General features: G+C 47.0%; 4 protein-coding genes across 4 annotated transcripts; all 4 read right to left on the reverse strand.

The window, feature by feature from the left end:
- Positions 1 to 1,822: 1,822 nt before the first annotated feature.
- On the reverse strand, positions 1,823 to 10,376 carry LOC136537666 (uncharacterized). The gene is made up of 3 exons (XM_066529624.1): positions 10,028 to 10,376; positions 2,588 to 2,652; positions 1,823 to 2,171 (listed from the first exon to the last, which is right to left on the reverse strand). Exons 1-3 carry the CDS (start codon positions 10,173 to 10,175, stop codon positions 2,082 to 2,084), a joined length of 303 nt encoding a protein of 100 aa, XP_066385721.1. The 5' UTR covers positions 10,176 to 10,376; the 3' UTR covers positions 1,823 to 2,081.
- Positions 10,377 to 11,373: 997 nt separating this feature from the next.
- On the reverse strand, positions 11,374 to 12,024 carry LOC136535974 (NDR1/HIN1-like protein 10). Its single transcript, XM_066528418.1, has one exon. It carries the CDS (start codon positions 12,022 to 12,024, stop codon positions 11,374 to 11,376), a length of 651 nt encoding a protein of 216 aa, XP_066384515.1.
- Positions 12,025 to 14,983: 2,959 nt separating this feature from the next.
- On the reverse strand, positions 14,984 to 16,378 carry LOC136515194 (NDR1/HIN1-like protein 10). Its single transcript, XM_066508864.1, has one exon. It carries the CDS (start codon positions 15,900 to 15,902, stop codon positions 15,252 to 15,254), a length of 651 nt encoding a protein of 216 aa, XP_066364961.1. The 5' UTR covers positions 15,903 to 16,378; the 3' UTR covers positions 14,984 to 15,251.
- Positions 16,379 to 16,981: 603 nt separating this feature from the next.
- Positions 16,982 to 25,239, reverse strand: LOC136515185 (lysine--tRNA ligase, chloroplastic/mitochondrial-like). Its single transcript, XM_066508856.1, has 14 exons — positions 24,830 to 25,239; positions 24,519 to 24,731; positions 24,164 to 24,275; positions 23,585 to 23,693; positions 23,193 to 23,250; positions 22,824 to 22,892; positions 22,550 to 22,657; positions 21,895 to 21,987; positions 21,619 to 21,723; positions 21,140 to 21,343; positions 19,706 to 19,800; positions 19,135 to 19,225; positions 17,443 to 17,613; positions 16,982 to 17,322 (listed from the first exon to the last, which is right to left on the reverse strand). Exons 1-14 carry the CDS (start codon positions 25,049 to 25,051, stop codon positions 17,230 to 17,232), a joined length of 1,743 nt encoding a protein of 580 aa, XP_066364953.1. The 5' UTR covers positions 25,052 to 25,239; the 3' UTR covers positions 16,982 to 17,229.
- Between the last annotated feature and the right edge of the window lie 231 nt (positions 25,240 to 25,470).

A 25,470-nucleotide genomic window follows, 5' to 3' on the forward strand; every position in this document is an offset into this window, starting at 1 on the left:
TTGATCAGACAATAAAGAATTTTGGGTTTAAAGATAATATAGAGGACAATTGTGTCTATGCAAAGTTTAAGAATGGGAAGTTCATCTTCTTTGTCCTGTATGTGGATGATATCTTACTTGCTAGTAGTGATGTCAGTCTACTACTGGAGACAAAGAAGTTTTTGTCCTCAAAATTTGATATGAAAGATCTTGGTGAAGCTTCGTTCGTTCTAGAGATCGAGATTCACCGAGATAGAAGTAAATGGGTATTAGGACTGTCACAAAAGGCATACATAGAGAAAATCTTAAAGAAATTCTATATGCACAAATATAGTCCCTCACCTGCTCCTATAGTCAAGGGCGACATATATGGAGATTTTAAATGCCACAGGAACCAATATGAGCTCAATCAAATGAAAGTGGTTCCATATGCTTCAGCTGTCGGAAGCTTACAATATGCTCAAGTATGTACGTGCCCTGACTTGGCATTTGTTACCGGGTTACTTGGCAGATTCCAGAGCAGTTCTGGAACAGAACAATGAAATTAGTAAAGAAAGTATTGCATTATTTGTAAGGAACGAAAGGCCTTATGATGACGTATAAAAGATCTGATTCACTCCACATAGTGGGAAATTCAGATTCTGATTATGCGAGAGATGATAGAAAATCCACGACGGGATAGTATTCACTCTAAAAAGGGGAGCTATTTCATGGAAAAGCTCAAATGCAAACCATCACTACATCGTCCACAATGTATGACAGTTTGTAGTATGATATGAGGCAACGGGGCAAGTGAACTGACTAAAGAAGACATACCCGGTTTGAAGGTGGTTGACGACATCTATAGACCACTTAAGTGATACTATGATAATAATCAGGCAGTACATTATACTCACAACATAAGTCAAGTGGTGCTGCCAAACACATTGACATAAAGTATTATGTTGTGAAAGATAAAGTCTGGGATCAAGTCATAAGTCTTGAGCATATAAGTACAGAAAAGATGCTCGCGGATCCGCCAACGTGTTCAGAGAACATGGTGTTCAGAGAACATGTAGCTAGCATGGGTTTAAGGGAAAGCCTAAAATTCTTGGACAAAAGAAGACCCAAAGATAAGTATCTATTTCAGAACATAGTAGTGTGTTGTAGCTGTTAAATCTATCGGCAATGGACCATGACGATGAGACATGCTCTATGTGCTAATCTGTAATGGAATGAACAAAAGTAAATGAAATTGAAAGATGGTAGTGAGATCAAGGAAGAGAATGTTAGTTGATCTCCACGGCCCCTTATCTCTGCTCCCTGATCGGGGGAGCCCAACCCTAATATGGTTGGTGGGCCCCTGTCGCATAGCACATATAAAAGGGAGGTGGGGATCACGGCTCGCACTACGAGGTTCAACGGAGCAGCCGCTATCCCACCCACAGTAAACCTAAACCGATCTAAAGCGTGCTGCCAGCGACGGGATGCCCCACCACCGCCGTCGCCTCTGCAGGGTCACCACGGTCGCCACCACGACGCCTACAACGCCGTGGTACCGGGGTCCTACGCTGCTGCGGTGCTACTGTCTAAGGGGGAGTAGAGAAACCCTAAAGGAAAGGTCTACCCGGATCTATGGTTATACACAGAGGTACACTCATTCGATTCTAACAGGAAGCACAAATCTGATTATGTCGTTATGTCTTCCTTTTTAACTTTGGTTGCACTATTAAAAGTTAGTCAAGACGAAAGTGTGAGTTGAGAGTGTTTGGATGCACACATTGGAGGAACTCCCACTAAGTCAGCTCACAAGAAGTCGAATTGGACGAGACCCAACTTAAAACGAAGTTAAACACACCGGAGCTCACGAGAGGAATTTTTAGCTACTTAAATATTTATTACAATCAGGAACAGTGAAACTATGTATGTGGTACATCTAGGACCAGAAACTCCGAGGTGATTTATGGTACGCCATAATGTTTGCCCTTACAAGAAAGATATCTGAAATGTCCATGTGTAGCTAGGATGCTGATGCTAATCCTCGGAACATGGGCGCTCTCCAGGAAAACATTACTGCAAAGTTGGGATGCCTTCCTGCAATGACTAGAGCAATCGCATAAAGATCAGCTCTTGTTTTCAGTATTTTCTGCTGAAGTAGAGGATGTTGTCGACGCTGTGAGGTCCCTGGCACATTGTGACACGTATGGCTTCAACTGCAATCATCCACACATGACATCTGATCCATGAGCAAATGCAGGAAAAGATTGTAACTCAACTAATATCCATCTTCAGGCCATCTCATTCCCACCAGTCCTAAACTCAACTTTGCCATGGTAATAAATTAACTCGAAATTTTAGAAATAACTATTTTGTGTTGGCTTTGTCATTTGCAACTACTTTCTTATTATCACAAATTCACATTCTTAACCTAAATTGGGGGCACTGGTGCTTCAAGTTCCTAGTGCTGAAAGTAAATTGAATGTCTTCCAATTTCGTCCAGCAAATTAAAGTGCAATCCCCCATCTCACCCCCCCCCCCCCCCCCCCCCCCCACACACACACACACACACACACACACACACAACACACACACACACCCCAAAATAAGAAAGAGAAAAAAAGGCAATTACCTTGAAATCAGTCAAGTCAGGGACCACAAATCTTGGTAATTTTTCATCAACAATCACATATCCACCTACAAAAGCAGGTAAGCTTTTAAGATAACTTATAAAAGGAACAAGTAGAAATATTTACTCATGCCAATGAGAAAGGATTGAATGGAACTAAAATTACGGCAACTACCGCTTGATAACAGTTATAGTATGAAAGTGTTGACTCGAGAACTAGGATATAAGTAAGATAAGAGTGTCAGTGGTGTAAAGAATGACTTCCTACAGGTGCTCTAAAGACTACAGGTACACGTACAATCACCCTATTCGCTTGTTGGTTTCAGCCAGCCCAAACCAGCCAGTCAACAGTGTTTTTCTCTCACAATAAACCAGCACCAGCCAGCCCAAAGCAGCCTAGAAACCAACCAGCGAACATGCCGATTGTGGTGGTACAAACTAGGCATGATCTGAGGCTGAAACCAGCAAAGACATTAACATCTATGCGACTACGCCACATATGCTGATCCACATATAAAAAGAGACTGCTCTTCTCTGGTTACCACAAATGCGACATGGCACCAACTTGTAGCTGGAAAGTCAAAGAATTTACTTGAATTTCGACTTCGACGGGCTCAAATGGGTCTTACTTTGCTAGTCGCTGAATTCTTACTCTCATCGAGAGAGGATGATACTAGGAGTTGGAGCAATTTTCTGGTTTATTTCTCAATGCCATACCAACCTGAGGGGTTGGAGATATAGATTTATAGGCTGCTAGCCAGCCAAGCATATGCCAAGATGCTAGTCCTAGATGCTGCCCTAGATGCTAGTCCTAGATGCTAAGATGCTAGTAAAGGGTGCTGTGTTGTCCTTGGGTAGCAAGACCACAAGGACCAGTCAAGGATGCTGCAGCCACAAGGAGTACAGCTGCAGCCCCACAAAAAAACCACAGAGACTTATCCATCATTCTCTCCCTAAGTCTTGTGCGTCGTCTTGTGGGAAAGTTGAACCATCCCGGTACTGGAACAGAGCTCAAGGAACTTGATCCTCCCAAGAGGCTTGGTAAGCAGGTCCGCAAGTTGGTCGTTGGTGTTGATGTAGCTCGCCTTGATGCTCCCTTCCTCCAAACAGCCTCGGATGAAGTGGTACCTCACCCGGATGTGCTTACTCCGTTCATGGAAAACGGGGTTCTTTGCCAGGGCCAGAGCGGACTTGCTGTCCACCCTGAGCTCCACCGCTCTAGTGTCTCTGCCGAGGAGATCACCAAACAGTCGAGCAAGCCAGAGCGCCCGAGTCGAAGCAGTGGAGGCCGCTATGTACTCGGCCTCGCAGTTGGACAGGGCCACCACCTGCTGCTTGACCGACTGTCAGCTAACGAGGCACTTACCGAGGAAGAAGAGGATCCTGCTCATGCTCTTGCTGGTGTCGATGTCGCCGGCGTGGTCGCTGTCGCTGTACCCGACGAAGTGTGCCGCCCCAAGGCACCTAGGGTAGTAGAGGTCGTGGTCGAGAGTCCCCGCAACGTAGCGGATGATCCTCTTCACAGTCTGCTGGTGCTCTGTCGTCGGTCGCTGCATGAACCGACTGACGTAGCCGACGGAGAATGCCAAGTCCGACCGTGTGTGGGCGAGGTAGCGAAGGCTCCCCACAAGACGCCGGTACTGTGTAGCGTCCACCTCCTCTGTCGTGCTGTCGCGGCTCAGCTTCAGCCTCTCCTCCATCGGAGTGAGAGCTGGGTTGCAGTCGGTGAGCCCAGCTAGCTCAACGACGCGTTTGGCGTAGGCAGTCTGTCGAAGCGTGATCCTGGAGTCATCCTGGTGCACCTCGATTCCCAGGTAGGAGAGAGGCCCCAGGTCACTCATCTGGAAGGTGGCCTTCATCACTTCCTTGAATGCCGCCACCTCCGCATCCTTAGCGCCGGTGATCACCAAGTCGTCGACGTAGACACCCACCAGCAGAGCATTTCCTCCACTGCCCCGTCGGTAGATGGCCGCCTCGTGCGGGCTTTGCTCGAAGCCCATCCCCTTTAGCGTAGAATCCAACTTGGCATTCCACGCCCTCGGTGCCTGCCGCAAGCCATAGAAGGCCTTGCGCAGGCGGAGCACCTTGCCCTCCTTGCCGGGGATCGCAAATCCCGGCGGCTGGTGCACGTAGACCTCCTCCTTCAAGTCGTCGTTAAGAAACGCCGACTTGACGTCCATGTGATGAACACGCCAGCCCTCCTGGGCAGCTAGCGCAAGGAGGAGTCGCACGGACTCTATCCGTGCCACGGGAGCAAAGGCGTCGTCGAAGTCGACCCCCTCCTACTGCACGAAACCTCGTGCCACCAAGCGAGCCTTGTGTTTGACAATGGCGCCGACTTCATCCCTCTTCAGCTTGTACACCCACTTAAGGGTGATCGCGCGGTGACCACGAGGAAGGTCAGCAAGCTCCCAAGTGCGGTTCTTCTCAACCGCATCCATCTCCAGCTGCATCGCGGCGCGCCATGCCGCGTGTCTCTCGGCCTCTGCAAACGACCGAGGCTCGCCGTCGTCACACGCAAGGTGCAACTGCGCCTCCAGGTCGTGAGGCACCGGTCCCGGCACCGGTTGGTCGCCGAGAAGGTTCTCCATTGTACGGTACCGCAACGGCTCGCCGTCGTGGTACGCGTCGATGCGCTCCTCGTCGTGAGCGAGCGGAGTAGCGAGCTCAACCGGGCTGTGCTCGACACGAGGTGGTGTTGGAGTAGACGTGCCCGGAGAGGTGCCTGTCGGTGCTGGAGTGCGTGGCGGTGCCAGCTGTGGTGGAGCCGGCGAAGAACTCATCGCAGCCGAGGTCCTGGCTGGAGAGCGTGGTGCTGTCGGAGTAGCAGACGTCGGGGTCGGTGGAGGCTCGGGGACTGGGGTAAGCGCGCTCGTCGAAGAAGAGCTGCCTACTCCCCCAGCTCCCTCGAAGTGGACGTACTCGACAGTGAAGTCGTCGTACGTCGGAGCCGAGCCGTCGTCCACCGCCTTGTCCCACGCCCATCCTCGCCCTTCGTTGAACACAACGTCACGCGCCGTGCGCACACGCTGTGTCTTCGGGTCGAGGATGCGGTAGGCCTTCGAGCCCTCCGCGTAGCCGATGAACACTTCCGGAGTGCTCCTGTCGTCGAGCTTGCTGATGTGGCCAAGCTCCTTGACGAACGCGAGGCAGCCAAAGACCCGCAAGTGGGAGACCGCCGGCTTGCGCCCATGCCAGGCCTCGTACGGCGTCCTGCCGTCAAGCGCCTTGGTAGGCGAGCGGTTGAGGATGTAGACAGCCGACACCACCGCCTCTCCCCAGAAGACAACCGGCATCCCCCTCTGCTTGAGAAGGGCCCGAACCATCCCCACAACCGTCTGGTTGCGCCGCTCGATGATGCCGTTCTGCTGCGGGCTATACGGCGCGGACTAGTGGCGCTGAATGCCCTCATCCGCGCAATACGACGCGAATTCAGCCGCCGTGAATTCGCCGCCGTTGTCGGTGCGCAGCACGCGCAGCTTGCGGCCGCACTCCGCCTCCGCAGCAGCCTGCGCGCGCCTGATGGCGTCCGCAGCCTCTCCCTTGCTACCGAGGACCATCACCCACATGTAGCGGGAGAAGTCGTCGACGAGCAACAGGAAGTAGCGTCGTCCTCCCGGTGTGGCCGGTGTCACCGAGCCACACAAGTCCCCGTGCACAAGCTCGAGCCTCTCCTTGGCTCGAAAGCTCGCCCGCTGGGGAAAGGGGAGTCGCCTCTGCTTCGTCAACACGCAGACGTCGCAGAGCCGCTCCACATGGTCGAGGCACGGCATGCCTTGCACCATCTCCGTGGCACTGAGCCGCTTTAGGGCCTTGAAGTGAAGCTGCCCGAAGCGCTCGTGCCACTGCCACGCCTCGTCATCCTGACGAGCAGCGAGACAGAGGGGTTGTGCCACCTGCACGTTAAGGACGTAGAGTCAATTTGCGCTTCTGGATACCTTGGCAAGAAGGCGGCGACGGCGATCCCAAATCCTCATGACTCCATCCTCAACCACCACGCGCGAACTGTTCTCATCCAGCTGTCCCAAGCTGATGATGGAGTTCCTCAACGCGGGGATGTAGTAGATTCCGGTGAGCAGCCTGTGCTCACCAGACACGGCGGTGAAGATGACGGAGCCGACGCCCTTGATCTCCATGCCGGAGGCATCCCCAAACTTGACGGAGCCTCGGACGCTAGAGTCAAGCTCGGTGAAGAACTCCCGTCGACCGGTCATGTGATGGGTGGCGCCGGTGTCGAGGCACCACCCGTCAGTCTTGTCGTCGCCGGAGCCGCCGTCGAGGAGGGCGTGTGCTTTTGGCTCGTCAAGGTGGAGGAGAGCCGCCGCGGCCGGTGCCGCTGGAGGTAGCTCGATGCTGGCATGTGCCATGAACAGAGCCGGCTCCTCCTCTTCCGCCTGTGCGACGTGGGCTTGGCCGCGTCGTGGCTGTCGACAGTCCTTGGCCCAATGGCCAAGCTGGCCGCAGTTGCGGCAGGTGTCGTCTTGTGCCGGCTTGTGCCTGCCGGCGGCGCCGCCCTGGGCGCCTCCACGGGCATCACCCTCGGCACGTCCTCGCGCCCTGGCCTGCGCGCCTTGCGCGGCTTGCCACGCTTGCGGCCGCCTGTCGCGGAAGAAGGCTCCCTCTTCCTCCGGTCACCTTGGCTGGCAAGCCACTGCTCCCGAGTGAGAAGGAGCTTCCCGCCAGTGGTGATGGGCCCCGAGAGAGACTGTGGCTCATCGCTGTCGACGACCTTGAGGCGACCTATCGCCTCCTCGATTGACATCGTGGAGAGATCCAGCAGAGACTCGATCGATCGAGCCATCTGCTTATACTTCTCGGGGACACACCGGAAGAGCTTTTCGACAGCTCTCTCCTCGCCGTAGGTGTCATCGTCGAACTACACCATCTTCTGCGACAGAGTGTTGAGACGGAGAGCGAAGTCATCAACGTCCTCACCTGGCTTGAAGGCCAGGTTCTCCCACTCCTTGCGAAGTGCTTGCAGTGTGGACTTGCGGGCGCGGTCTTTGCCGATGCGTGCCGCCGCGATGGCGTCCCAAGCCTCCTTGGCAGTCCGCTTGTTGGTAAGCGAGAACTGTATCTCGGGCAGGACTGCAGCGATGAGGGCATCCAGCGCCCGTCGATCTAGGTCGTAGTCGACGTCGTCGTACCGGACTGCCTCCCACATGTGCCGCACCTGGAGCTTTACCCTCATCACCGCAGCCCACTCGACGTAGTTGGTCTTGGTGAGGGTAGGCCACCCACCGCCGGGGCCGACGTCCCTGACGACAGCCTAGAGCCCGTGGTAACCACGGTACCGATCCGGGGAGAGAGAGCCACGCTGCTTGTGAAGGCCGCGCTCTCCATCGACCCGTCCGCCACCGTCGCCGTGCGCGGTACCGATCCGGGGAGAGAGAGCCACGCTGCTTGTGAAGGCCGCGCTCTCCATCGACCCGTCCGCCACCGTCGCCGTGCGCGCCTCCTCCAGGAGCGCCGCCGCCGTGCGCGCCTCCTCCAGGAGCGCCACCGGCGTGTCCGCGCCTGTCGGGGCTGCCGCCGCGCTCGTGAGCGTGCGCGGCTGCCCACTGCGCCGCCCGCGCTCGTCCTGCCTCCCTCCCCAGCAACTCGAGGTCCGCGTCGGCGCTGTCGTCAGCAGAAACGGAGCTGCTGATGCTGCCGCGCAGGGCCTCAACCTCTGCTGCCGCCGCACGCGTTGCATCCGCCGCCGCCGCTGCTTCCGCCTCCGCTCTGGCTACTGCCAGCTCCGCCGCTGCCAGCCTCGACGCCCTTGCCGCCGCTCGCTCGCGTTCCTCTGCCGCGGCAAGTTCGGCCTCCTGCCGACGCCGCGTGCTCGAGGCGACCGAGCGCTGAGAGTGCCCTGCGAACATGACGCGCTACCGGAGGGCTGCTGCGTGGGGAGAGGGCTGCTTCAGATGAGCTGCTGCTCGTCTGCGCAGAGGGAGAGGAGTGAGCAGGAGCGGCCGGAGCTGCTGCTGCTCCTAGCTGGGGCTGTTGTGCGGCTGGGAAAGGAGATGAGCAGGAGATGCTCAGGCTACAGGATAGTACGACTCCGATACCAGTTGTTAGTCGCTGAATTCTTACTCTTGGTAGTAGCAGAATTCTTACTCTCATCGAGAGAGGATGACACTAGGAGTTAGGGCAATTTTCTGGATTATTTCTCAATGCCATACCAATCTGAGGGGTTGGGGATACATATTTATAGGCTGCTAGCCAGCCAAGCATATGCCAAGATGCTAGTCTAAGATGCTGTCCTAGATGCTAAGATGCTAGTCAAGGGTGTTGTGCTGTCCTTGGGCAGCAAGACCACAAGGACCAGTCAAGGATGCTGCAGCCACAAGGAGTACAGATGCAGCCCCACAAAAAAACCACAGAGACTTATCCATCATACTTTTCATACTGTTTTGCTTGCTCATCCACTAACCTTTGTATGCTAGACCTATAAATACTCATCTATCAGGAGCCTGATGGAGGAATCAGTGAATCAAGATATTGTCCACCTAAATTGGCTATTTTCTGCACTCTTCTGGGTATTTGTCTGCCTAGCTTTGACTCTTTATGCTATTGATGCAATCTAAATGAATCATCTAGAGTAGTAACATGTAGCATATCGTCCATATATATGATGTCATAATGAGGTGATACCCTTTGTAGTTAGATCCAATGCTTCTTTAGTAATGTACAGAATTGTTTATCAGGTTCAGATAGTGCAATCATGCTTTATTCCATAGTTCCTCTGTTTCTCCTTTGCGCAATTATAGGATTAACCTACTATTTCATAGTTTGAGAAAGGATGAATCTGTTAGTTTGCATATTGAGCCATAATTTTTCTAGTTAGCTTGCATTTCATAACCCAGATGGTTTGTCAGGTGCCACTTGCTCTCTTGGCTCTTTGCTTTAGGAATTCGCTGCCCTAAGTGCATCATTTTTCAGTTATTCTACAAATGCATCTCATGTGTATTGCTGAGATTTAGGAGACTCCAGGTTTGCACGTGAATATTAGTTGCTTTGATATTTCACTATTAGCAACAAATGATTCTAAAAATTCTTTATTGTAATTGATAGGTCTGACTAAAAATTCGATCTGCCACTAATAAAAACTCAAATTATAAATTTACGACTGGAAGTCCCAGTCTACCGGCAAGGCGTCGTCCACTGCCACTGGATTGCCCGATTCACTTAACGCTGTTCAAGTCACCCAAGTATCCAGGGACTTGTCTGAATCTGTTTGGGCAATGGAAATGTTTTTCCATTTCAAAAGAAAAAAAAAAGAATCTAAAGCATACAATCATCAGTCTGTTTGGCTCAAAACAATGCTAAGTTTCAACTAACGTCATTACGTTTTTCCAGCTCAAAACAATGCTTTATCTCCATGATCACCTAATCTTGCAAGCGGGGGTAAAGCATGGGCGACCTGGAAGGCTGGACCAGTGGAAGGCAAGATGGTACCTTTGCGGGTGTGGAACCCGGTGGGCTTGCAGTTCTTGCCCTTGTAGTAATCCCGCGGCGCCCGCTTGGAGGAGAGGATGTCGAGCGAGGACAGCCGCTTCCGCCGCATCGCCCGCCCCAGCGAGCCCAGCGTCAGCCCCAGAGGCATCCTCCGACGTCGCGTCGAGCAAGAAAGCGAGCGACCGCCTTCCCCGCAGGTTCCTGCACAGTTGAGGGCCAAAAGAAGGATGAGCGCGTCCCGGGGGAGATCGGCGACGGCGGCGCGAGGAGGGAGACGGTGAAGGGGATGGAGGCGGAGGCCGGAGGCGGTGGCCCAATGGGCCTCAGTCGCGCGTGGAAGCCGAGCAACACCGGCCCAGCAAGCCTTCCAGCCGTCAAACTGGATCGAGCTGCCAATTTTAGAGGCATAAGCAAATGCAATATGTTGATGTTTCATTGTTCTGTAAATACAAGCTGCATTTTATAAAATTGTGTTTAGTTTCTTACATTGTGTTACATGTATATAGTCACCTAACTCCATGTTCTCGTAGATGTGGGGGATTGAGGAGATCCTCCTTTTGTATGCCATATTTGCCTGTGCAAATCAGTATTGTCTAATACTAAATACGGCCAAATCTAAAGTACTAGCTAATACAATATTGAACCTGTTTTGCGAACTGTACAAGCCTTCAAATGGTCTCTGCACAAGTCTGGATACATACTAATGCAGCCAATCGAACGCAACCATACGTGCTCCAATTCGTAAACCGTGCATGATTTCTTTGTGATGTTAGCTTAAATTTGTGCTCAGCATTCTTCACACCTCTTTACAAGTTGTAAATTCAAAATTCCTCGAGCATTTTGTTCTTTGCGGCTTTGCCAACGTTGCAGTCGTGCACCTGATTCCATTTCGGGTATTGAAGCAAGGCAACCGGCATGCTTGCACTAGTTCTCCTATTTATTCGATCGATTATATGCTTCTCAAATGCATTTGTGTATACGACACAGATTCCGCGGTTGGGAACAAGTGAAGTTTACTCGATGCTGCCAATAATTGAACCGATTCCTATGAACTTCATTTGAAATTTCACGTTTCAAATAAAGCCAAGTAGAGTACACCCCAGATGTTGCATGGCACATGCCATGCAAACTGAAGCAATATAATGATCACTTGATCACAGATCACTTCAAACTCACTCCTTAATTAAACAATGGTAATGACACGCGACAGCTCAAACTCGCGGATGAAAACGAGAAGCGGAAAATCAAGAAGCAAAACCAGGCAAATTTAAAAAGAAGTCGGTAGAAGTTTGTAATAATGCACGTGTTAATTTGCGATGTGCAGCACTGGACGTGTGGACGATGGCTCAGCACCCGCTCTGCGGCGAAAGCACCTTGCAGGCGGTGGCGTTCTTGTCGTCGACGGCGGCGGCGCCGTCGTCGGCGTCACGAGCTGGGAGCTTCAGCTTGAGCGGGCAGCTGACCTCCAGCCTGCACCACATAGCGTGCGGCTTGAACGTCACCTGGCCGCAGAAGCCCACCAAGACGTCGAACGCCCCCGCCATGCTCTGGTTCCTGTACGCCACAACGCTGCCGTTCCCGTTCATGAGGTTCATCACCCGCTCGCCGCCGGCGCCAGTGGCGACGGGGAACACGGCGGTATCCCCAGCGCGCAGGACGACGGATCCCGGTGCCGCGACGACGGCGACGCGGCCGAAGCGCTGGCCGTCGAAGAGGTAGTCGACCTCGAGGGACCGGAAGGTGGCGCCCATGGCCCAGTTCGGGTTGCGCACGGTGACCGTCAGCGTGAGGTTGTAGGAGATGTTGGTGGGGCCGTCCGCCGACGTGCTGAGCGTGAAGTGCGTGAGCGAGGCGTCGCTGACGTCGAAGCTGGGTGGCTGCGCGGCGCGGCCGTAGGCGAGGACGAGGACCACGGTGACGGCGACCGCGGCTATGGTGGCGACGCCGATGCAGACGACGCAGGCGAAGCGCCGCCAGTAATCGCGGCCGTCGCGCATGACGACGGATCGATGGTGTCGGGTGTGCACGTGCGCACGAAAGGTATAAGTGTAGCTAGCTACTGTCGTGTCTCGTGTGTGACGGTGATGGCAGTTTGTATAACTTGCCACTTTGCCAGGCAGGTGGAGCATGTCTGTCCCATCTTATTATGCTGGTGGTGCGGCTAGATATGAAACATCAATTGCGTGTACAACACACCAAACCAGGGTCTCAGCCCTTGTTTAGTTCCACCCTAATATCCCAAAAAATGCTACGGTACCTGTTACATCGAATGTTTACGACCCATACAAGGAGCATTAAATATAGACGAAAAAAAACTAATTGCACAGTTTGGTGAGAAATTACGAGACGAACGTTTTGAGTCTAATTAATCCATGTTTGAATACTATTTGCCAAATAAAAACGAACATGCTACAGTAGTCCCAAATTCCAACATCCTGGAACTAAACACATGCGTGCATAGAGTTATTGCTACGAGAGATGTATATACAGTGAACTTTTAATCAAAATCACTAACTCCACACATTTTTAGGGGTGCATTTGCATCCGCTACCCATTACCCTCTGGCTACCACATGTACATTTTACCTATGGCCCTTAAAAACACAACCAAAATTCTGAATTACTTTGAGGGCTAGAAATTTTCTTTAGTGCCAAAATAAAACCACCAAGCTAATTACTCATTTTCTTAGGTATTATTTGAAACCACCAAGATAATTCAGTTTTCCTTGAGTGCCATTCAAAACCGGCAATGAAGTTCTCAGATCTCTAAAATTGAAATTTTTGAATTTCCCAAATGACCTAAGATAATGACCTAATATAATCCAAAATTATAGTACTTGACAAGATGTAAAACTTTTCAGTTCAAGCCTTTTACATTGGAAATTGTTTAGGATCTCAAATATTCATTACAAGATTCAGTAAAGTGAATACAAAAGAAAAGAATAATTCACTTAATCATAAGTTAATCCTAAGGCGTAGTGGTAAGTGTGCTTTCTTTGAAGGTTGCTGGTCTTTGAGGAAACTAATTTTCTTGACGGTTAGGAGTATCCCCTAAAAGATTGCTGGTCTTTAAAGAAACAAATTTACTTGGTGGTAGGAACATTTTCGAACTGCACCTGATGCTGAATGCATGCATGCGTATATTACATCCTCTCGGATGGATCGTATGGATGGATTATATATTATTACGAGATTATTTCGACCGATGGAGGATCTCGCAGTCGTAAACGAATGAACCGCGCAAGAGCACGAGGTGCGCACAACACAACGCGTGAGCATCCTTATGAGAAATTAAAGTGCGTGCGTACCGTACCGTACGTGCTGGGAGACTAGAGGGACGCTAGTAAGGGGGCTCTCGCTAAAGTTTAGTTGGCTAAATTTAGTCTTATTTAATTATTTTTTACCCAAACACTATGATTAAGTGGGACTAAAAGAGACTTTAGCCAACTACTAGTCACCAGGATGTTGCTAAATGAGACTAAATCTCACCTTTTAGTCTCATTTAGTCACTTTAGAGCTAAACACCTTGACTAAAATGGACTAAAATACCTCTTTTAGTCACTCAAACTAAACACCCAATAACTAAAGTTTAATCCATGATTTAGTTACTGAAGTTTAGCATGAGTCAACCAAAAACCCCCTAAGTACGCACGCCAGAACAAGAAATGAAAAGAAAAGAGGCTGGACAGGATTACTGGAACAACAACCGCGTGTTCTTCTTCCCAAACTAAGCCCTCGTTTAGTTGCATCTGAATTCGGCGCCGCCGAGTCTACTGTAGCTACAAAACGTTGACTAATTAGGCTCAAAACGTTCGTTTCGCAAAGTACAACTAAACTGTATAATTAGTTTTTGATTTCGTCAACATTTAGTACTCCATGCATGTACTACAAATTTGATGTGACATGGAATCTTTTTTTTGTATAGTGCCAAATTCTGGAATTTAGGGTAACTAAACACCCCCTAAAGAAAGAAAGAAAATGTGTCTTTCCACGTCAAGCAACGCAGATGCTGCTAGGCCAAATGGATAGGGACAGATATTAATAATAGTCTAGTACGTGCTCCCTCCATCTAAAAAAAAACGTAATTATAAAATACGTGCCGATCAAATGACCTTAAGTTTGACTAATTTTATAAAAAATAATATTAGCATTTATATCTTCAACTAAGTTACTATAAAAATATATTTTATAACTAATCTAATGATACTTATTTTATTACATGAGTATTAGTACTTTTTTATAAAAGTTTGACTCCTCGGACCTAAGAAGGAAGGAGGGAGTAGCATCGGAGCTATGGTGCATCTATTCTCAGGGCCTGTTTAGATGCCGAAATTTTTGGCAAAATGACATTGTAGCATTTTTGTTGTTATTTGACAATTAGTGTCCAATCATAGTCTAATTAGGCTTAAAAGATTCGTCTCGTGGATTTCGTCTAAACTGTGTAATTAATTTTATTTTTTATTTATATTTAATACTTCATGCATGCGTCCAAAGATTCGATGTGACGAGAAATCTTAAAAAAATTGGCATTTTGGGAGAAAACTAAACTGGACCTCAGAGAAACGCGTTTTTTTTTTTTTAGCAAGGAACGCGTTTTTTTTACGCGTTATTTGACATCACTGACCGTGTTTTTGTGGGCAAAGCCCAAGAAAGATCCGGTGCACCAACCATGACCCACAACATATACGAGCAATACCAGCCCAGCAAGCCTTCCAGCCGTCAAACAGAGAGTCGAGCCGTGTTAGCTCGAGGCCCATTATCCTCGCCGGCTCGCCGCCGCTTGCTTTGTTTCCCCTTGGTGCTATGCAACTACCGCTCAGCTCAGTTGACTGCACGTCTGCTCATCCGATCTGACAGAGTCAACGCCTCTTGCTTGCCAAGGTTCCTTCCAACACAACACCCAGCTGGACTGGACTGGACCTCAAATCACAACCACCCAACAGGAATCTCAGAGGATGACAAATAACTGACAATGAATTGATCGTCGCAAATCTCCACAAATTTCTACACATCCAATTTCTCCACTCCTACAAATACTCTTCCAAGCACACACACAGACACACAGCAACAATCTCTTGCAACAACAAGAAGAAAAATCTGGTCTTGAAGAATTAATTTTACAGGAAGGAAGGAAAGGAAGCAAGAAACTAGAAAAGGCAGCCACCAAGCAGAAATGGAGCTAGCCAGGCCACCAATGGAGAGCTGGAGCAGAGTTAGCTAGCTAGCTAGCACCCGGACTTCTTGGCGCGGAGGATGGTGCACTTGGTCCGCTGGAACGCGGTGGCGGCGACGTCAGGGTCGACGAGCTGGAGCTGGAGCGGGCACACAACGACGAGCGGGCACTTGGCGGAGCGGCCCTTGTACTGGAGCACCGTGTCGAGCCGCATCTCCACGCCGAACTTCCCCGTGTCGTTCTCCGCGCGGAACTCGCCCACCCCGGGCTTGCTCAGCTTGATGGGCTTGTCCGCACCGCCGACCGTCACGCGCACCGTCGCCGTCTTCCGCGCCTTGTGCTCGAACCCTGGCACGGACGCGGAGTCGTCGAAGCGGGTGCCGTTGAAGGAGAAGGTCACGGCCAGCGCGCCGTACTCGATGGCGCGGTACATGTTGGGGTTCCGCAGCGACACCGTGGCGGTGAGGTTGTAGGAGACGGTGGAGTTGGACGCCGGGTCGGCGGGGGTCAGAGCGAACCGCTGCAGCACGGCGTCGTCGGCGGTGGCCTTGGGCGGGCGCACCACGCCGAAGGCGAGCACGAGGACGATGATGACGCCGCACACGACGAGGACGACGACGGTCCAGATGGCGATCTGCGTCCAGCTGCAGTCGGAGCAGCAGTCGTCGTCCTTGCCGCTGCACCAGCCCTCGTAGAACGCCATGGTCGGGTGGACGCGGATCTTGCCGGGCTGGCTCTCTGAGACTGAAGAGAGAATTTGGGGGAAAAGGCTTCTTCCAGCTAAAAGAACTCTCTCTGTTGAGAGAATCACTCGCCCCGCCCCTCACCGATGGTTGTTGTTAAAGAAAGAAGAAAGGAGGGAGGGCTAGGGGACGACGACGAAGACTTGGGCGTGCGGGGTCATCGCCGGACGCGGGACACGGAGGAAGGAGGTCCCGCTTGGAGAAGCCCACCCACCAATCGGAAATCTTGGAGAAATGAAATGGCAAGTGAAATGAAACAGGACAGGAAGGTGACCGTTGCGTTGTGGGGAAACTGGTTTTTTTTTTTGCTGGACGGAGATGCTGCTGTAATGCTGTTCACCGGCCGCCGGACGCCGGTTGGTGGTGCGCTTTACTAGAGGGCCGCGCCAGCGCCCGTGCTAGGCTCGTGCGGCTGTGTGGCCTGTGGGCGGACCACCCGAGGGCTTTATAAAAAAAAAAAAAGAGTCTGTTCGGCTGGGATTATTTTCTCGTAAATGATCATAAATTTTCAGTAGCACTTCTTCACGATCCAGCAACAAACAAGCCCAGCCAAACGAACAGGCTGAAGGTAAATGAAGAAGTAAATTCCATGTGGCCGGAAATCATGAATAAAACACTTTTTCTTGTTGGTTTCAGCTAGGATTTATCAGCCAGTCAACAATATTTTTCTTTTTCAACAAACCAGCACCAATTGGACTTATCAGTCCAGAAACCAACCAGCGAACATGCTCTTAAACCCAATCACCCAACCCTTGTTTAGCTGGACCCTAATCTACCTCATTGATAAATCAGTTAAATTTTACCTTCAATCCATCCAATATACATATAGATTGGAGTGGACTGAAGTGCAATCAAGCCTAATAGTGTGTTTCATTTGAGGTGGTTTATCAATGTATTGCGTCCTGTTCGCTTGGCTTATAAGCCGTACTTTTTTAGCCAACGAACAATATTTTTCTCTCACAATAAATCAGCCAACAGTACTTTCAACCATGGCTTATCAGCCAAGCGAACAGGGCAGTGATCACTGTTTTGCAGCACATTGATTGCAAAATGTGGAATCCATTATTATTGATTCAAGTGCTGAAACATCTATCAGGTTTTTGCTATGAATATCGGCTTCGACTCTGAGCCATAATACATCTCAATATATTATCAAATAATAAATGGCCACATCTATCAGCTAAAAAGGTTAGCAAATATAAAATCTGCTGTACTGAAACAAGCGCAAAAGGAAGGCTGCTGGTGCTTTCTTCACAGCCACATCTCTTCTTAACTAGAATGAAGGATCTATTGCTGAATCTTCAAAACAGGAAAGGCAATAACATCCCTTATGCTAGAAGAGTTTGTCAAAAGCATTACTAACCGGTCGATACCGAGGCCCTGAGGTATGGTTCCACAAAAATTAGTCACAGAATATATAGGTTTTCAATAAATAATTAGCAGTTCCAAGAACATTAGCAAATTAGCAGTTGTGAAAATAAACAATTTAATCAGTCATACCATTCCTGATGCTGGTGGCATTCCGTATTCTAATGAAGTCAAGAAGTCTTCATCTAAAGAAACTTCATAGGAATAATCATCATCTCCTTCACCTTCAGTAGATTTGACCTCCTTAGCCATTGCAGCACGCTTAGCATTGTGCTGTTTTATTTGATTTTCAAAACGGCTCCTCTGCAATAAAGATAAAATGCACATTTGAAATTAAAATGGCCAAGAAGCATGTATGTGATTTCCATCTATCTTAATATCACCTATAAATAACAAGAGAATTTTGAGCTACAATATGGTGCTACATCACGGACAGACTGTTGGAAGTTAACCAAACCACCTTGGTTTGCCTTTGTTTTCATTTCAAGTACACCACATTAGATGCCAGCGGAACAAAGAGAATTTTGAAGAAACAGAAAATGTTCGTAATGGTAGACCATTCTATACCACACAATGTAGTTTTACAGATTGTCAACTGAAATAGTGCCAAATGCGTAAAATTCCAACAACAACAACAACAACTTAGCCTTTCAGTCCCAAGCAAATTGGGGTACGCTAGAATTGAAACCCACCGAGAGTCTCAAGTCACGGTTCAGGCACTTCAATAGCTGCTTTCCAAATACTCCTAATCAAACATAGATCTCTAGGTGTATCCCAAGCTTTCAAATCTCTTTTTATTGTTTCTCCCATGTCAATTTCGGTCTTCCTCTACCTCTCCTCATATTATTAGCTTGGCTTAGGACTCCACAATGCACTGGTGCCTTTAGAGGTCTTCTTTGGACATGACCAAACCACCTCAACCGATGTTGGACAAGCTTTTCTTCAATTGGTGCTACCTCTAGGCGATCACGTATAACATCGTTCCGAACTCGGTCCATTCTTGTGTGACCACAAATCCATCGCAACATACGCATTTCTGCAACACTCAGTTGGTGAACATGTCGAATCTTTGTAGGCCAACATTCTGCTCCATACAACATAGCCGGTCTAATCGCCGTTCTATAGAACTTGCCTTTTAACTTTTGTGGTACCCTCTTGTCACAGAGAATGCTAGAAGCTTGTCGCCACTTGATCCACCCTGCTTTGATTTTATGGTTAACGTCCGCATCAATATCTCCATCCCTCTGTAGCATAGATCCCAGATACCAAAAGGTATCCTTCTTAGGCACTACTTGACCTTCCAAACTCACATCTCCCTCCTCCTGTACAACTCCGCCAAAGTCGCATCTCATATATTCGGTTTTTAGTTCTGCTCAATCTAAAACCTTTAGACTCAAGGGTCTGCCGCCATAACTCTAGTTTCCTATTTACTCCCACCTGGGTTTCATCCACTAACACTACATCATCAGCGAACAACATACACTAAGGGATATCCCCTATGTTCCTGGTAACCTCATCCATTACCAAGGTACGGGCTTAAGGCTGACCCTTGATGAAGTCCAATTTTAATCGAGAAGTAATCTGTGTTACCATCGTTTGTTTGAATACTAGTCACAACATTGTTGTACATGTCCTTGATGAGGGTCACGTACTTTGACGGGACTTTATGTTTGTCCAAAGACCACCACGTAATATTTCTTGGTATCTTGTCAAAATGCGTAAAATTCCAAGTACTCAATATTTGATACTCTTTACAGAACTTCACAAAGAAATGCTGCAAATGATGGCACTTAGGCATACAGTAAGAAACCAGAACATTCTTACCTGATCAATTGGGTCTGTGAGCTCAGAAAACGCATTGCCAATCTCACGACCAGAAATGAAAAGTTCGAATCGCTCAGTAAGGCCAACATGACTACAGCAAGAGGAAAAAATTACTGAGGTGAATACAAAAGGTCATAACATAATGACACGCACCAAAACTCTAATTAAAGAATCAAAATAGACAAAACAGTTCATTTGTACTGAAAGATTCCTAGCATCCAGTAAGATATATTACATAATAAACAGTGTAGCATGTGTCAGAAACCAAAACATTTTTTATCTTGTGGCCTTTAGCAGAGTTTGCAGAATAAAAAACAACTGTTTTAAAATGTGTGTTTGTGCACACAATTTTCCATTCATAGAGTTGCTTGTACAAAAAAAAAAGGGTTGAAATAATGAACTTTTGACTTCAAAGTGTCCTCAATAAAAAATATTTCAACATTAACTGTCGATTTCTTTTTTGGCATGGTATCATTAGCCACAAAAATGGCATAAAATATTGTCACTAAACCTATATCATTTGAATCTCAAAATATGAGGGTGCCATGCAAAATGAAATAGAAGTGTTTACCTCCGATGTGGTTTTGCCAATGGTGATATCTCAACTGGGTAGTCAAGGACAAATGTTGGTTGTACAAGAGTAGATTCAACAAAAGTCTCAAAAACCTGGCCATGAGATGTAAAACTGTTAAATGAGGTTCATGAGCTAAAACAACCAAGTTTCAACCAACCGAATAAAACTTAGAACACTAAGAACAATTAGATCTTGCAGTTCAAGATTTTGAGTAGATAATACAAAATGATAGGATTTTCAATGCAATAGATCCAACTATGACGTCGAATAGAGCTAAATTCAAGCATCACTGTGCCTTGGTTGTCCATAGAACAAAGAGTAGTTATCTCTCTCTCATGAACCAATGGCTAGAATCCTTGTAATTCTTTGTATTGTTTCTTTGCTTTCCTGTTCCCTAATATTGTAGTAGTAGTAATAATAAAAAAAGTGAAAAACAAGGTAGAAAAACAACAATCAGGGGTTTTTGAACCCTTGACCCTACCCTTAGAAAGGAGATTCCCACCACCAAGTTGTTGCGGTTTCAATTAGAAACAAAACTTATTCTAAATTATTATTGTAGAACCCGGTTGAGCCAATAGTTCAACTAATCAAAACGCGAACTGAAAGTCTGAAGGGTTTTTTCTCCCGTTGCAATGCATGGGCATATTTGCTAGTATACAATAAATAGGGAACCATCATACTGTTTCATAAGAAAACAGCGACCAAGGACACAACATTTCATTGATACTCTAATCTGAATAAAGTTCTCGGGACATAGCCACATACATGTTTATAAGCTGGTGAGGTAAACCAAGAAAACACAATTCTCATGTAGTTTAAGGTGTACATATTCACTAAACTACACAATCCATAAATCATTAGTAAACTCATTATGTCAAATCAATAGAAACTTTCCATAAGATCCATGAACTGGAAACAACATATTCATACTCACAAGAAAGTCAATTGTGGCAGCCAAATATGTGAGCCACTAGTCCGTCCACATAATTAAAAATTCAAAACAATGTATCCATAATTAAACAGACACATTAACTAATAGCATGTTTACTCAGCATAATAGTGGCTCTGGTTTCCTTAACCAGGAATGGAACAACCCACAAAATAGGAGATAAAAAGCTACAACATTCGTTGCCAAATTCCATCAGTGTGGTCTTTGCAGAATATACTTCACTCTTTTTTTGGCTGGCTTCTGTTTCTCTAACAAAAACTTCACTTTCTTTATAGGCAATCTATTTAATCCCACTTGTTAAGTGATCAGGAGAAGATTCATTACTGTCAATAAAAAATAAAACAACAACAACAAAACTTTGTAGTCCCAAGCAAGTTGGGGTAGGCTAGAGTTGAAAGCCAACATGAGCCACCAACAAAAAAGAGAATGAAAATGAACACCATCAATAATAAAATAAGTACAAAATGAAAGCCTCAAGTTACCTCATTGAGAACATGTCCAACAGATGAACAGGCTTGCAACGAAGTACTTTCATTGTTTCCTACTTCGAAACCTGGCAGCCCCCTCACAGCTCTTTTTGCAGATTCAACGTCTCCGAAGCTGTTAAAGTCAATTCCAGTTGCTTCTTTGACAAGAGAATGCATGGTCTCCCTCCTCCATGGTCTTTCAAGCGAGATTTCAGTTCCCTGTTTGATATTAAGCAGCACAATGTTAACTAATGGTAGAAAGACAGAAATGTACAGCTCTATGTACTACAAGTTCAGGAAGTAATAGTTGATAAGTAATTTGTTGAAATGGCACCGAAAAAGGTTACACAGTAATCTAGCAAATTGGGGATATATACGTAAGCGACAAATCACAGCATGATGTTTGTGTGATAAGGCATTGGTGTCCAAACAATTCAAACAGAATAGCGTGAAAGATATGCTCAAACTGATATTAGAATGAAGACCATGATTACCTCATAATCAACCTTAAGCTTGCCATGAGTAACCATAGCACATCGAGTAACAATTTCTTCAGCCATATTCATCATGCTTTCATAGTCTGAATATGCTTCATACATCTAGTTTGCAAAGATAAATAAAGTCAGACCTTATTTAAAGTATAAAACATTGTGCAATGCAAAAAGGAGGCAGACAAAGGAACGTAGAATATACACTATGCACTTATGCTGGCAAGGATAAAAGTAATCCATTGATACAAGCATATTTGAAGAAGGAAAATAAACTCCTACCTCAATAGTGGTAAATTCAGGATTATGACGAGTAGAAATGCCTTCATTCCGGAATATTCTTCCAATCTCATAGACCTTCTCAAGCCCTCCAACCTGCACTATATCAATGGTGCTCAGGAGTAAGAAAAAGATTGCCGCTGAAAAAAGTTGTAGAAACAAAATAGACCATTGGCATAGTGCATACTGCATAGTCACATTGTTACCCTTCAAATGCTTAAGTACAACTGAATAAAGGCATGAATACAAGTGCTATAGCATATTAGCATGGAATATTAAAGTGATAAATTCACCCCAAAAGAGAAATATATATTAGTATTGGGGGACATATTTGACATCCTACCACTGGAGGCACACAGGATTAATCTGGAAAACAAATTTCAAAGCTTATATTCATTAATAGCTGTACTAACATGCTAGATTAAGATCATACTGACGAAATTAAGATATGTTGATTAATAATTGTATGAACATGCTAAATTCAGCAGACTGACATAATTACAATACAGTAGTGTCTGTTATATAAGATTCTGCAGTATGCATGTAGTATACCGGTATTCAGCATAAAGAAAAAGCAATTGATGCTGCCATGAACTGTTTAAAGAATCAACTATGAAGCTCAAAATAAAAAGAACGAGGAACTGAAATGTAACCTTACCAACATCCTTTTCAAATGCAGCTCTGTTGCAATCCTCAAGTAAAGATCTCTTTGAAGTGAGTTATGGTAGGTTATAAAAGGTCTAGCTTCAGCACCACCTGCTGCTCCCTGTTTTTAACATTTTTATTATGTGTAATGTTGTAAATGAAGATAAGGACAACCAGAGAAGACAAACTAGTGTTTATTATAGACATATTATCAGTTTAATGGTTACATATTATATAGCTGACTGATCCTGCTGAATAACAACCTAAAAGGTATGCAAAAAGAATACCTGTAGAACTGGAGTTTCAACTTCAATAAAACCAAATGATTCCATTGTCTTGCGAATCTCAGAAACCACCTGTCAATATGCAAATATCTAAGTTCAAAGTATAAAAGAAGCTACAACAAATTCTGTTAGTGCAGTAACTATTCATTAAGCTAGTTATTTTTGGAGGACCTAAGGACATGCTCTTACAATATGACAACATATGCATTAATTTCTTTTTTCCTACCACACCTCCCTTTAACCCATTAAGAAAAAAATATGTTCCTGTGCTACATAATATTTAAAATGATATAAGAGTTTCCAAACTAAATTATAATAGTAAATTAGTAATCAGTTTCATAATAAAGATTTAGCATCACATGTAGTCAATACCTTTGCCCTAGTTCGGAATACATCAGAAACCTTAGGATTTGCAATCATGTCAACATACCTGTCATTAATCAACGATAGCACACATGGTCAGTGCACTGTACAGAACAATCTTGCAATCATTTAAACTAGGACTAGGAATGAAGGAATAACAACAAAGATGCTAAAATAATAATCCTGAAGGGGGAAAATGATACCTTTTAAACCATTAGTCAAGCTGAAAGATACTAGAATTTTTTTTTTCTCGAAAAACGAAAGATACTAGAAATTAAACGCATTGGTAGTACAATTAATGGTTCACACATCGAAACCATAAATTGAGGTATTAAATGGGTACTGATTTTGAACAGATGAGATATGACTTAGAAGGTGCAAGAAGCAAGATCAAAGCCAACCTTTGACGATAACGTTTGTCCACATCAGTTAATCCATGATATTTGTCTGGTAGTGGGAGTAAGGATTTAGTGAGAATTTCAAAAAATTTCACATAAACAGATAGCTCCCCTGCAATGAAAACCACCATGTCAAGAATATCTTGGCAAATAACAAATTGACAGTATAGTAAGATATAGCGCGAGACTCAAGCAGTCCAGTTTTTTTAAAATTTGGAGCAGGCTGTTGTTTAGCTGATTTTCTTATTTATTTGTCTGCATGATGGAAGTAGGTTGCTTAGCTCTGACTTTCAGTATTCAAAATAATTTATAATCAGATAGCTTGTACTAGGAACTCACTTAGATACATACGAAAGCGAAATCCTTTGAATCTAATCAACAAATGGTGAAAAGAATGAGAATCTCAATAGCAAAGTCGAGGTTTGGAAGCTTGCTCTGCAGAATTAAGAAAAATGCTATATACTGATTCTAAGGAAATCACTGTACAAATATATTTCTGGAAATTGTTATCTCATGCTTCAAATTTTAAATGAGTACAGACCAATGAAACTACTGACATATAGAATAGAAGTTATAATGAACCTTTCTCTGTCTTTTTAATGGATCCACTTGCACCTAATATATCACCAATATCAATAAATGCCTTCAGCTGCTCAAATTGGTCCTCTGTAAGGCTGTCTTTCTCGCAATAAAGCTACCCATAGCCAAAAGAAAGAAAGGCCCATAAACACATAATCAGTGCCAAATAAATCATCATACTTCTGTAGCTAGTAGCTACTAATAACAACAACAAATGCAACTGAAAACTGCTGATAGCTCGGCTGCTATGTGCAGATGGCTTACAAGTGCAACATTATCATGTAGCATATGCATATCCCACGTCAAAACGAATTCTAAGGAGAGAACAAAATAAGGCAAGTCGGTTGCAAGATCAGACCTGCATAGTCCCCGCATCGTCTCTTACAGTCATAAAAACAAGCTTTCCAAATGCCCTTCGGGCAACAATCCTGCCAGCTACGGACACAGACACGTCCTCGCACACTTCACCATTCACAAGATGAGCGTACTGTTCCTGAAGCTCCTTGGTAGTGTGAGTCCTGTCCCACTTGTACGCGTACGGCTCATGCCCCTTCGCTCTGAGCTCCTCAACCTTGCAACCAGAAAACCAACGATCCCAAGCTCGTCAGTAACAGCAGCACGGACCAAACAATGTAGAACTGAAGACGCGACCAAGAACGAAGAGCTGACTTTTTTCAGGCGGATGGCGCGGATGGAATCGCGGTCAGAGGTGGAGGCGGATGAGGATGCGCTACGGCGTCGGCGATCCTGAGGCTGCGCCGGCGGGTTCGTGGTGGCGGCGGCCGCGGAGCAGCAGCGGATGCGGAGGCCAAGGGTCCTTGAAGCGGCGGCGCGGGAGGCCGCGAAGCCGATGAGATTGGAGGAGGCCCTCCACGCCCGCAGCGCCTCCATTGATCCGGGCAGGGCTCAACGAATGAGCGGAGTTTTCTGGTGGCGCCTCCAGGCCGATCTGCAGTGAGCTCCTCGCCGCGGTAGCCTCGCACGTGCTCGCCGCCGCCGCGTCCCGAGCGTGCGTGCGAGTGCGACTAGCCGCGGCGGGAGAGGGAGCAACGCAACGGACGGCAGCCGCGGGAGCGAGGATAGGGTCTACCTGCTGGGTGCTGGCTGCTGAGAGGGGCCCGAAACCCGCCCACGGCAGCCACGGCCCACGGGGAAGCGTCGGCGGCCCTGGCCCAACCCAGCCCTCCCCGCGGCCCATTCTGGCTGGGTTGACGCGTCCAAGTCGGGGCCGCAGCCCGCAGCAAGAACTAGCCGCCAACGGGCAACGGCATATGCCGTGCGCGGTGCGACCGGACCCACATGTCCCGGGC

This window comes from Miscanthus floridulus, chromosome 2 (assembly GCF_019320115.1).
Source record: "Miscanthus floridulus cultivar M001 chromosome 2, ASM1932011v1, whole genome shotgun sequence".
In the NCBI taxonomy this organism is placed as follows: Eukaryota; Viridiplantae; Streptophyta; class Magnoliopsida; order Poales; family Poaceae; genus Miscanthus; species Miscanthus floridulus.

What these genes read in the sequence shown, in the direction of transcription:
- LOC136535974 (XM_066528418.1), bottom strand. Translation starts at nt 12,024, where the DNA reads ATGCGCGACGGCCGCGATTACTGGCGGCGCTTCGCCTGCGTCGTCTGC.
- LOC136537666 (XM_066529624.1), bottom strand. Translation starts at nt 10,175, where the DNA reads ATGCCTCTGGGGCTGACGCTGGGCTCGCTGGGGCGGGCGATGCGGCGG. An exon ending in CGGGTTCCACACCCGCAAAG is followed by an intron (nt 2,653 to 10,027) that starts GTACCATCTTGC and finishes CTGCTTTTGTAG; the next exon opens with GTGGATATGTGATTGTTGAT. An exon ending in CTGACTTGACTGATTTCAAG is followed by an intron (nt 2,172 to 2,587) that starts GTAATTGCCTTT and finishes GGATGATTGCAG; the next exon opens with TTGAAGCCATACGTGTCACA.
- LOC136515194 (XM_066508864.1), bottom strand. Translation starts at nt 15,902, where the DNA reads ATGGCGTTCTACGAGGGCTGGTGCAGCGGCAAGGACGACGACTGCTGC.
- LOC136515185 (XM_066508856.1), bottom strand. Translation starts at nt 25,051, where the DNA reads ATGGAGGCGCTGCGGGCGTGGAGGGCCTCCTCCAATCTCATCGGCTTC. An exon ending in TATTCCGAACTAGGGCAAAG is followed by an intron (nt 22,893 to 23,192) that starts GTATTGACTACA and finishes GCATATTGACAG; the next exon opens with GTGGTTTCTGAGATTCGCAA. An exon ending in TCACAGACCCAATTGATCAG is followed by an intron (nt 17,614 to 19,134) that starts GTAAGAATGTTC and finishes TCTTTATTGCAG; the next exon opens with AGGAGCCGTTTTGAAAATCA.